The sequence below is a fragment of the Dipodomys merriami genome, unplaced genomic scaffold (assembly GCF_024711535.1).
Source record: "Dipodomys merriami isolate MVZ:Mamm:240054 unplaced genomic scaffold, mDipMer1.0.p SCAF_3, whole genome shotgun sequence".
Lineage (NCBI taxonomy): Eukaryota > Metazoa > Chordata > Mammalia > Rodentia > Heteromyidae > Dipodomys > Dipodomys merriami.
Genome location: NW_027204492.1, coordinates 107858186 through 107869419, shown reverse-complemented (window position 1 = coordinate 107869419; position 11234 = coordinate 107858186). Strand labels below are relative to the sequence as shown.

Genomic DNA, 11234 nt, shown 5'->3' with positions numbered 1-11234 from the left:
ATGGACAAGGGGCTCTAGAGGAGCTTGCACAATTGCAAATTCTCAAAGTTAATGACAATGCTACCCTTTTTTTGGTTGTTGTTTGCCTCGCTTCCTATTTTGTGGGCAAAGGCAGATTACTTAAGCGTGCAAGAATTCCGTTCTGTCCACAAATGCAAAACAAGCCGTTTCCTAATCATAGTGGCAATAAGAAATCCTAATGGATTTCTCTGTAGCACGTCCAGGACAGAAGAAAACGCCCAGTTTTACTTTTTGACTTTACAGCTATTCTCGATTTACTAATATTTTATTTTCTTAAAAAAATAAAAGAGGAGTCTGGGGGTGATGGGGAAGGTAGATGGGGAAATATAAGAGGTGGGATCCCCGGAAGTCCGCGTTGCGCTGTTTAAACCTAAGGTGACCGAAGGGATGGCGGGAGAGCCCGCCGGGAGCCTCAGCAGCAGGGCGCGGCCTTTGGTGACGCATACTGGGGAGCACAGCGCCCACGTTTCCACCATTAGCAGAGGCCTCACACCCAAGCGCTCCAAGTTCGGGGCTGGAGGCGTCTCCGCTTCTGGCTCCCTCCCCCGAGGCGCGCTGGCCCCGCCCCCTGCTGTCCGGGTCGCTCCCGCGGCCCCGCCCATCTCCTACTCCTGGCCTCCCCCGGCGCCGAGCACTCCCCGCCGGCCGCAGCCTGACACGCCGTGCGGCCCCCCAGTCTCCCGCGGCCGCCTCCCCCAGGCATGGCACAGGGCCTCTCCTCACTATGGCAGCAGCACGGCACAGCACGCTCGACTTCATGCTCAGCGCCAAAGGTAAAGGGTGCTGGCCACCACCTGCCTGCCTACCCCCGCTGATCGGCAGGCTGAGGCTGGGTTTGGGGCCAGGGTTGGGGCCAGGGACAGGCGGGGCGCGCGCGGCGGGCGAAACAATGCGGGCGACCGCGCGGCGCCTGCGTCTCCCGGGCTGCTGCTGCTGCGCCGGGCATGCTGCGGCGCCTCGTGCACCGGCCACGGGCGGAGGCCCGGCTGCTCATGCCGCGCCTGGCTTCGCCCGGGTGCTCGGTCCTAGCCGCAATGCGGGCCCTGGAGGGGCCGCGTCGGGGTTCGCCAGCCGCACCGCCCTTCTGGGCCTGGACTGTCGGTGCACGCGGACTTGCTGTTCCCGCGCCCTCCCTGCTGCCCCGACACTGATCGCGGTGGAGGGGGTGGGGTGGGACGGGGAGTGGGATCTCTTTGAGGCCCGCTGGGCAAGGATGGACCTCTTCCCGCCCCTCCCCCCATAGAGCAGGGGTGCAGTGCGGAGAGCGAGGTGTGACCCGCAAAGCGGCCCCGAGCTGGGGGGTGTGCGCGGCGCGCAGCGGGGTTGCCCGCGCCACCTTTTCCTGTGCTTACAGGCGGGTAAATTTCCCTTTTGGGGGGGCGGGGGTTTTCCCTCGTGGGGTGCTCGAGCTGGAGAAGAAGCACCGTGCTGCAGCGCCTGAGAAGCTTCTTAGCCCACTGCTTAGGAGCTGGAGACCCCGGAAAGGGACTGAGGCCGGGGGGGGGGCGGGCGGAAAAAGGAAACGATTATTATTACTAGGGCTAGGGTGGGATGAGATCTGGGCGCGGGAATTATGAGTCCCACAATCGGGGAGGCTTGGAAGGCAGCCGGCCACACCAGAGAAAGCTGGGGCAAGTGGAAAGTGTGCGCAGGAATTTGGAAGCCGAGAGGTGCTTTGCAGGCTTCTGTTCTTGGGGCGCCTCTAGCCTGGGCGGGCGCTGGGGGCGGGAGGGATAGGATTGCCAGTTGTTTTTCTAGTGGCCTTTAAACCTGGGTCGGTTGCAGACTCGGGTCTGCAATTCCCGCCCCACAGACAGTCGGTCCATCACCCGTACCTCGCATTTTCAGTGTTTTCGCCAGTTACTTGAACCACCCTTTTCTGTTACTGTGTTTAACATTGACTTTATTTCTAAGCTTGACGACTCTGCATTTTCTCCTCCAAAATCTAAAGAATCTTTGAGGGCACAAGATTAATAAAAAGATCCAGAATTATAAGCAAAACGTAGGTTTCAGTCCTTTCCTTATTAGCAATGACTGTGACCAGTATTGAGGCTTTTCTGAGCATCTTTTCCATCTGAAAAAAAATAAAAAGGGAAAAAGTGCACGCTCATCAGCCATAGGGACAGGAACTGCAAGCTATGAGAACTGTTAAGCAACCCAAGTGTATTTGACTAGTTAGGAGTGACTTGATGCCCTAGCTACTTAGGAGGAGGCTGAGATCTGAGGATCATGGTAGCCAGCTCAAGGCAGGGAAGTCCAAGAGACTCCTATTTCCAGCTAAGTAGCAAAGAACCGGAAGTGGAGGTGTGGCTCTTATGGCAGATTGCCAGTCTTCAGGGAAAAAGCTAAGACCCTGAATTCAAGTCGCAATCCTGACACAAAAAAAGTAACTTGGAGAAAAAAGTGTCCTGTAGTTAGTTCCCACTTTTTGGGGGTGGTGGCGGTGGTACGGGACTTGAACTCTGTCCCTTTTGTTACCTTTGCCTATGCTTTTTCCTTGCATTCCTGGTGCTATACCACTTGAACTCTGCCTTCAATTTAGCATTCTCCTGATTTCGAGATAGTCTCAGGGATGCCTTCCAGGCTGGCTTTCAGCCACAATCCTGAAATCTCAGTCTCCTGACTAGCTAGGATTACAGGCATGAGCCACCAGTGCCTGCCTTAGTTTCTACATTTTTTTTTTCCTTTCTGGTACTGGGACTTGAACTAAAGGAGGGCTTGGACACTGTCCCTTAGCTTTTTTTTCCATTGGTCCTGGTGCTTGAACTCAGGGCCTCAGCACTGTCCCTGAGCATCTTTATTCTCAAGGCTAGTGCTCTACCATTTAAGCCACAGCTCCATTTCTGGTTTTTGAGTGGTTAATTGGAGATAAGAGTTTCTCGAGGACTTCTCTTCTCTGCTCCGCCTGGCTTCAAACCATGATCCTCAGATCTCAGTCTCCTGAGTAGCTAGGATTATAGGCGTGAGTCACTGGTGCCCCAGTCTCTTTTAGCGTTTTCAATCCAGCCTGATATTTTACCGCATGAGTCATACCCTCTTTCCTGGCTTTTTGCTGTTTAATTGAAGAGCCCAGGCTAATTTCTAACGGAGACCCACAGATCTCAGAATCCTTGAATAACTAGGATTGTAACCATGAGCTACCAATACCCATCCACTTTCCACAATTCTTAGGTGAGGGTGAAAGGAGCCTGCTGGGAAGAATGTGGAGATAAAACAGTGTTTGGGTGGTGGAATTGGTAAGATTGCTAGTGCTTTGCTGAGAATTGCCTTGCCAACTTTATGGCTCTAGCATGTTCCATTTAATGGTGAGGAGAGTGAGGCTTGGTGGAGAAATGTTACCCAGCTGATAGGGGTGAGCCTGGGAAGTGTCCCTGGGGTAAGCACCATGGGAACATTCAGCTCTATTCTAGACTTTAGGGAGAGTGATCTCAGCATGGGCGGGGAAGATTCTAGCAATACTTCCTTTTCTCCTTACCTAGAAGCCATAAACCTGCTTAACTTAGGTGTTGCCTCTTGCTGTGGTGGCTGCAGTGAGCTGCTTCTGGGGTGCTATTCTGCAAGAAGGGGGGGGAGCCTTCACTTAACATGCTAGAAAGATTTAACATGGAAGATAAATTTCACCCTTTGGAGCTGACACTGCTCTAAGAAGAGAATCCAGGGATGCTCAATTTGGAGGACAGGAAGAGAAACTGGTAGGTTCTCTGTTGGCAAGATGGCAATCAGGCATCTAACTGTACTCGTGCAAACAAAGTAAAGTTAAAAAAAAAAGGTTGAGGATGCCTGGAACTGGTGGCTCACACCTATAATCCTAACTACCAAGGTGGCTGAGATCTAGAGGACTGCAGTTCAAAGCCAGCCCAGGCAGGAAAGTGTGTGAGATGCTTATCTCCAGTAAACCACCAGGAAACCGGAAGTAGAGCTGTAGCTCCAAATTGTAAAGCACTAGCCTTAAGCAAAAGAGCTCTGGGACAACACCCAGGAAGGCCTGGACTTCAAGCCACCTCACCCCCCCCAAAAAAAAAAAAAAAGATTGAGGGTAAATGAATATGTTAGAGTGCACACGTAAAGCAGGATAGACAATCTTAAGAGGGAAAATAACATTAATTTTTAATATTTTAATTAATATTTTAATTGACATTTTAATTTCTAGTGTATTAACTGAAGATAAAGCTTTGGCAAAAGGATGAGCAATGTAGGAAAAAAAAAACATGTAGGGATGTATGGTTTCTAGAGTCCTTACAAAATGTTCTGGAAGAACTGATGTTTCATTACTACTCTTGTCACTTCATTTGAGGCAAAACAGCCATTCTCTTGTAAATTCATAGTTGGAAATAAGAGATCTGTCTAGATTGGAATCTTTTAAATGTCTTTTCAATAAAAGGGATACTTAGGGAGAAATCTATGTGTGAGGTCTCTGAAAACATTTATTTTAATTGGTGATAATGAGTCGAAAGGCATTACTCTTGGCATGTGTGTGTTGGAAGTGACTCAAGGGTGAGTCAAATGCCTTGTGAAGCCTGGATTCAAATGTTTTCCCCTATTGTCAGTAATTTTTCCTAATACTGCAGTTCTGTGATGTGATTTTCTTTTTGCCAGTCCTGGGGCTTGAACCCAGGGCCTGGGCACTGTCCCTGAGTTTCTTTTGCTGAAGCCTAGCACTCTACCACTTGAGCCATAGAGCTACTTCTGACATTTTCTGTTTATGTTGTATTGAGGAATCGAACCAAGGGCTTCATGCATGCTAGGCAAGCATTCTACCACTAAACCACATTCCCAGCCCCTTACGATGTGGTTTTTTTTTTTTTTTTAAATCCTCTCTCCCTCCCTTCCTCCCTCCCTTCCACCCCACCCCACCCTAAGCTTGCTTTCTTTCCTGAGCTTGAATTCAGGGCCTGGATGCTGTCCTTGAGCATTTTTGCTCAAGGCTAGCACTCTACCACTTGTTACAGGTCCACTTCTGGCTTTTTGGTGATTAATTGGGGATAAAAAGTCTTAAGGGCTTTCCTACTCTGGCTGGCTGAAGATCCTCAGCGTCAGACTCGTGAGTAGCTGGGATTAGAGGCTAGGGCCACTGGTGCCTAGCTGACAATTAGTATTTGAAATTCATAAAGTTACACAGTTAATTAAAATGCATTTCTTCTTCATTAACACATGAAATAATAAGAAGTAGCAGTGGTGCTAATAACTTACTTTTTTTTTTTTTTTTAGGTCGGTCGTGGGGCTTAACTTTGGGCCTGGACACTGCCCCCTCAGCTCAAGGCTAGCGCTCTACCACTTGAGCCACAGCATCACCTCCGGTTTTCTGAGTGGTTTATTGGAGATAAGAGTCTCATGGACTTTCCTGCCTGGGCTGGCTTTGAACAGATCTCAGCCTCCTGAGTAGCTAGGATTGCAGGCGTGAGCTACCATGCCTGGCCTAACTTACATAATTTTAAGGGAGAATTGACCAAAATCAATATTTCAATCCTAGTGTATAATATGAAAATCCGTGATTTGGAGGTTAGAAGCTTGGCTCTGTTGGTAGAGCACTAGCCAATGAGCAAAACCATCAGGTACTGAGTTCTAGTTCTGGACTCAGATGAATAGAAATTGTGATTTCACTGGTGATAATGACCTAGGAATAGTTGGTAATATATAGCTATCCCCCCCCCCCCAAGTTCATAAGCCCTTTGAATTGGATCTATTGGTCCCTTGAGAGCCCTTGAATTCCAAATTTGGACCCTAGTCTGGAAGGAAAGAGCTGGGACTTTCCATTGTGTTTATTAGTTTCTCTTATCTAGGAGTAAATTTCTATGCAAATCTCCCTGAACCCTGTCTGTCATTGAAAACATACAACTGGCTACAATTCAAAAGGGCTACTTATTAATTGCTACTGGCTCTGTGGTAGGTCTTGTTGCGTTTATGTTAAAGATTAATAAATAGGCTCAGTGAGTTTTTTTTTCAACTTTTTGTTTCACTGAAAAAAAGTTTAGGCTTGGAAGTTTAGCTCAGGGATTCCTTATAAATGAGTTTAGCCGGGCACTGGTGTCTGAGGATTCCTGTTCAAAGCCAAGCTGGGCAGGAAATCTGTGGGATTCTTTACTCCACTGAACTACTCAAAAACTGGAAATGGCTGTGTGGTTCTAGTGGTAGAGCGCTAGCCTTGAGCACAAAGAGGCAGGGATAGCCCCCAGGCCTTGAGTTCAAGCCCCACAAGGGGTGGGGTGGGGGGAAAGAATGAGTATAATGCCTCTGGATAAACAGATAATCCACAGATGAAGCACTCAATAGACTTTATCACTATTCTAACCTACTAACCTGACAATTGATACAAATACAAATGCTAATCAGCATTGTGTCTTAGAGTCTGGTTCTGGAGCAACTTTGTGTCATAACAATGACATACAGCCAGTAAGTCTTCAATCATCCAAGGTAAGACTATTAGGCTTTACTCTTTTAGTTTTAGTTTTTGTTTTTTTTGCCAGTCCTAGTGCTTGACCTCAGAGCCTGTGTACTGTCCTTGAGCTTCTTGCTCTGGCTTAGCACTCTACCACTTGAACCACAGCACCAATTCCAGCCTTTTCTGTGTATGTAGTGCTGAGGAATCAAACCCAGGGCTTTGTGCATGCTAATCAAGCACTCACTAACCCACATTCCCAGCCCTGTGCTTTACTCTTTTTTTTTTTTTTTTTTGGTGTGGGTTCTGAGTCTTGAACTCAAGACCTGAATGCTGTCCTTGAGCTTTTTTTTTTTTTTTTTTTTTGTTCAAGGCTGGCACTGTACCACTTGAACCACAGCTCCACTTCAGGCTTTTTGGTTAATTGGAGATAAGAGTCTCATGGACTTTCCTGCCATGGTTGGCTTTGAACCTTGATCCTCAGATTTCAGCCTTCTGAGCAGCTAGGATTACAGGAGTGAGCTGCTGGCATCTGGCTTATGCTTTACTCTTGTAGAATAATTTATTTCTTATTCCTCTACACACGTGTGTGAGTTTATTGGGAGTATTGGAGCTTGAACTCAGGGCCTGGTCACTGTCATGTAGCCATTTCCATTGAAGGCTAACTCTATTTCTGGGTTGCTTTTCTTTGGGTGATAGTTAATCGGAGCTAAGGGTCTTAGGGACTTTTCTTTCCTGGACTGGCTTTGAGCTGCAGTCCTCAGATCTCAGCTTCTTGAGTAGCTAGTATTACAGGAGTGAGTCACCTGTGCTCAGCTAGAATAATTTTACTTTTAAAATTAGCATGTACATTTTTAAACGTCTGTCTAAAATACCTCCCAAGTTTCAAGACATTCTAAACTTCCTAGAAAATTCAAGATTTTCTGCTACTGGTAAGTGAGAGGTTCTTAATATGTACATCCCAGGGTGGCCGCAAAACGGCAGCTCTTTCTCCCCCATCCTCCCAAATGCTGAGATTGCAGGTGCTGCCACACCAGGCTTGAGGGTTTCCACTTCTAAGTCTGCCGGAGTTTAAGGCCGTGTGTACTTGATTACAAGACCGTTGCTGCTTCTATAATTGTGAAACCTCTTAGTTTAATGATTCTTATTTGGGTGCTTCATCACCACCATACTGAGGGACATTTGGCAATATCTGGGGCATTTTTGGTTGTTACAACTTGGAGAGGTGCTGCTCATGGCCAGGAGGTAGAGGACAAGGACCCTATCTGTTAATGCCCACGACAGTCCGTGCATTGGCAGCTCAAAATGTTAATAGTGCCCAAGTAGAGTGACAATCTACATTCTGCTTGGAGCTCTGACTAGGCATTTCAGCAATCCAGAGATAAATCATTATCAAAATGTCTCTGGTCCTTTTTGGAAGTCTCATGATACGTTTACCTTCTTCTGTGTGTGAGGAAGAAGATGGACCATGCTCCCAGGTATTAGAAGCCCAGGGCTAGACCAGCACTTAATATCAAACTGAACACTGGGGTTTGAACTCAGGGCCTAGGCACTGTCCCTTAACTCCCCCCCCCCAGCTCAAGGCTGGTATACTGTAGCACTTGAGCGACAATTACACTACTGGCTTTTTGCTAGCAGGTTTCCTGCCTAGACTGGCTTTGAACCTTAATCATCAGATCTCAGCCTCTTGAGTTGCTAGGATGACAGGCAAGTGCCCATTTTTGTTGAGCTGCTTTGTTTTTTGCTGTTCGGTTAATTGCTTTCTCATGGAGGCATACTGTCTTTGTATGATTTAACCTCAGCAATCCAATTTCTCTTTTTTTTTTTTTAGTTATACATTGTAAATATTAGTTATACAGAGGAGATTCATTGGCACATTTTCAGAAATGCTTGGGGTGTTTTAATCAGCTTTACTCCCTCTATCACTTGTATTTTATTTTTTTATATCAAGAGTACCTTCTCATTTTGGTTTTTTAATTTTATTTTTTTATTATTATAAAGGTCATATAGAGAGGGGTTAAAGTTAACATAAGTCAGGTAATGAGTACCTTTTTTTTTCTTTTTGTTGGTCATGGGGCTTGAACTCTAGGTCTGGAGGCTGTCCCTCAGCCCTTCAGCTCAAGGCTAGCGCTCTACCACTTGAGCCACAGTGCCACTTCCGGCTTTTTCTGCTTATGTAGTGCTGAGGAATCAAACCCAGGGCCTCATGCATGCAAGGCAAGCACTCTACCACTGAGCCACCTTCCCAGCCCCTCAGTAATGTCTTATTATCAGGACATCATGCTTGCTAGGCTTGCTTGCTTATGGCTAACATTTTTTTTTGAGAGGTTGAATTGGGAGTCTTTATTAACAAGCTGGTGTCTGTAGGTGGCCTCCTGTCTCAGAGTTGTGCAGCCCCTCCAATACACTTAGCACTACTAGAAAACTGAGAGAGCAGAAAAAATGCTAACAAACCAGATGAACACCAATGGACAGCTGAAGTGGAACGCCATGGCGACTGGAGGAGAGCCAGGAGACACAGACATGAAGCATGTTGTGATGTTGCCTGAGCTGGTCTGCTTCTAAATAGTGTCAGCCTCAGGGAGCCCCTGGGATGCAGGAAATGCGGGATTCTCCCAAGTTCAAGGCACTGGACTGACAGGTCCAGTAACCAATTGTCCAAGTCCCCACCCCTGCCTCTAGGAATTCAGGCACGCCTATCACCTGGGAGGTGGGACTTCACCTTTCTCCACCCTGAAGACAAGATGGCTTTGCCCGACACTCCTCACAGTTGAGTGACACCTCCAGCCTAGTCTTTTTGCTAGTTATTCTGCCTGGGCTAGCTTTTCACTGCTATTCTCCAGCTCTCAATCTCCTGAATAGCTAGGATTACAGGCATAAGCCACCGGTGCCTGGCAGTTTCAAAAGCCAATTTCGATTGCATTTAGCACTTTTCTTGTCAGAGAGTAGGAAGAGGGCTTCTCCAGCATTCTCATCCCCTCTTCTATTAAACTCCATTCCCCTTTGTTCTACTAATGTGTGCTCTAGCCCCTTCCTTGGCTTTGACTATGGAGCCTACTGGCGCTCTTTGGGTGTGGGATTCAATGCAAACTAGGGCAATCTGCATTCAATCTAGATTGAATCTGTCTGGGAGGAGTTTGAGTTTCTGAAATTAGCATTTTAGATTGTCTTTCTTACCCATTCTGATGCTGTTGAACCCCTGAGGGTCCACTCTAATTGATTCTTCATTAAAAACAAAACCAACTAACCACAAAATTGACAGACACTAGGTGGCTCACACCTGTAATCCTAGCTACTCAGGAGGTTGAGATAGGAGGCTCCCAGATTAAAGCCAGTCCACGCCCGAAAGTCTGAGACTCTTAGCTCTAATAACTGCCAAAATGCTGGAAGTGGTGCTGTTTCTCAAGTGGTAGAACACTAGCAAAAGAAGCTTAAGGACAGTGCCCAGGCCCTCAGTTCAAGCCCCAGGACTGATACACAAAAACAAGCCTCAGAACATCTTAAATCTTTGGAATACCAACTTCATCCCAACTACCAGTCAGTTTTGTTTTTCAGATTGTTCATCTGTTTTTTTGGCTTCATTTCTTGTCCAGAGACTCACTATATATATAACTCCATTTTGGGAAGGAAGAGCTGGATCATTAGATTCAACAGAATCCCAGTATCCCCTAACCTCATTTATTTTTTAATATTAAAAATTATTATTTTTATGTGGTACTGAGGAATCATGCATTATAGGCAAGCGCTCTACCACTAAGCCACATTCCCAGCCCCCCCCATCTCATTTTAAAAGCTTCCCAAGGCCTCCCATTACCTTGTGAGTGAAGTCTAAATTCCAGATAAATATGCACTAGATCTATTTCTACCCACTTCTTCCTCTTTTGGCAACCTATATCTGAGTGAGTTTTTTACTTCTGCTCCTTGCTTTTCTAGTGGCCACAATTGACTGCTTTGGAAGAAGATTCTTTTTTTCCCCCCTCTTCGCATAAGTTTTCTCTCCCGTGTTAATTGTGTTTGAATATGCACGTGTGCACACTCATGCTTCCATGCAAGTGTTGCTCTTGGGGCTTGAACTCAGAGCCTGGAGTTGTCCCTGAGCTTCTTTTGCTCAAGGTTAACATTCTACCATTTGAGGTAGAGTTCCTCTTGCAGCTTTTTTTTTGGTGGCTAATTGGAGATAAGAGTCTCACAGACTTTCCTGCCTAGGCTGGCTTTGAACTGGGATCCTCAGGTCTCAGCCTCCTGCATAGCTAGTATGAGAGGCATGAGCCAGGCCTGATCATGGTAATTGCACTGATTGCGATTTTCTCCAGACAGGATAATTTGTTCTGGAATTTGTTCTGTGAGCTTACCATTAAAAAAAAAAAAACACGCCGGGCGCTGGTGGCTCACGCCTGTAATCCTAGCTACTCAGGAGGCTGAGATCTGAGGATCGCGGTTCAAAGCCAGCCCGGGCAGGAGAGACCGTGAGACTCCTATCTCCAATAAACCACCAGAAAACCGGAAGTGGCGCTGTAGCTCAAGTGGTAGAGCGCTCGCCTTGAGCTGAAGAGCTGAGGGACAGCTCCCAGGCCCAGAGTTCAAGCCCCACGACCTACAAAAAGAAAAAAACAAAAAAAAAACACCCCACAACTTTATAAATAACTATATAAAGTATGGTACTTAGAGTGTGTCCTTTGCGTTAAGCCAGTAGCGATAACCTATGTAAAAGTACCTTGTACAAACAGCTTCTTCTAGTTCTCACTGGGTAATTCTTGATTTAAATGGTGTGGGAAGGAAACTGGCTGTTGAAGAAATTGACTGGGTTAAGCAAGGCTCAGCCAGTGACCTCTACCCT

At 46.7% G+C, this 11234-nt stretch overlaps 1 protein-coding gene across 1 annotated transcript in view; it reads left to right on the top strand.

Moving 5' to 3' along the window:
* The first annotated feature begins 642 nt into the window (after positions 1 to 642).
* Positions 643 to 11234, top strand: part of Sms (spermine synthase) — a 58482-nt gene continuing 47890 nt past the window's right edge. Inside the window, exon 1 of the mRNA XM_070040719.1 lies at positions 643 to 794. Coding sequence (XP_069896820.1) covers positions 746 to 794 — 49 coding nt within the window. The 5' untranslated portion in view covers positions 643 to 745. The remainder of the gene's footprint in view (positions 795 to 11234) is intronic.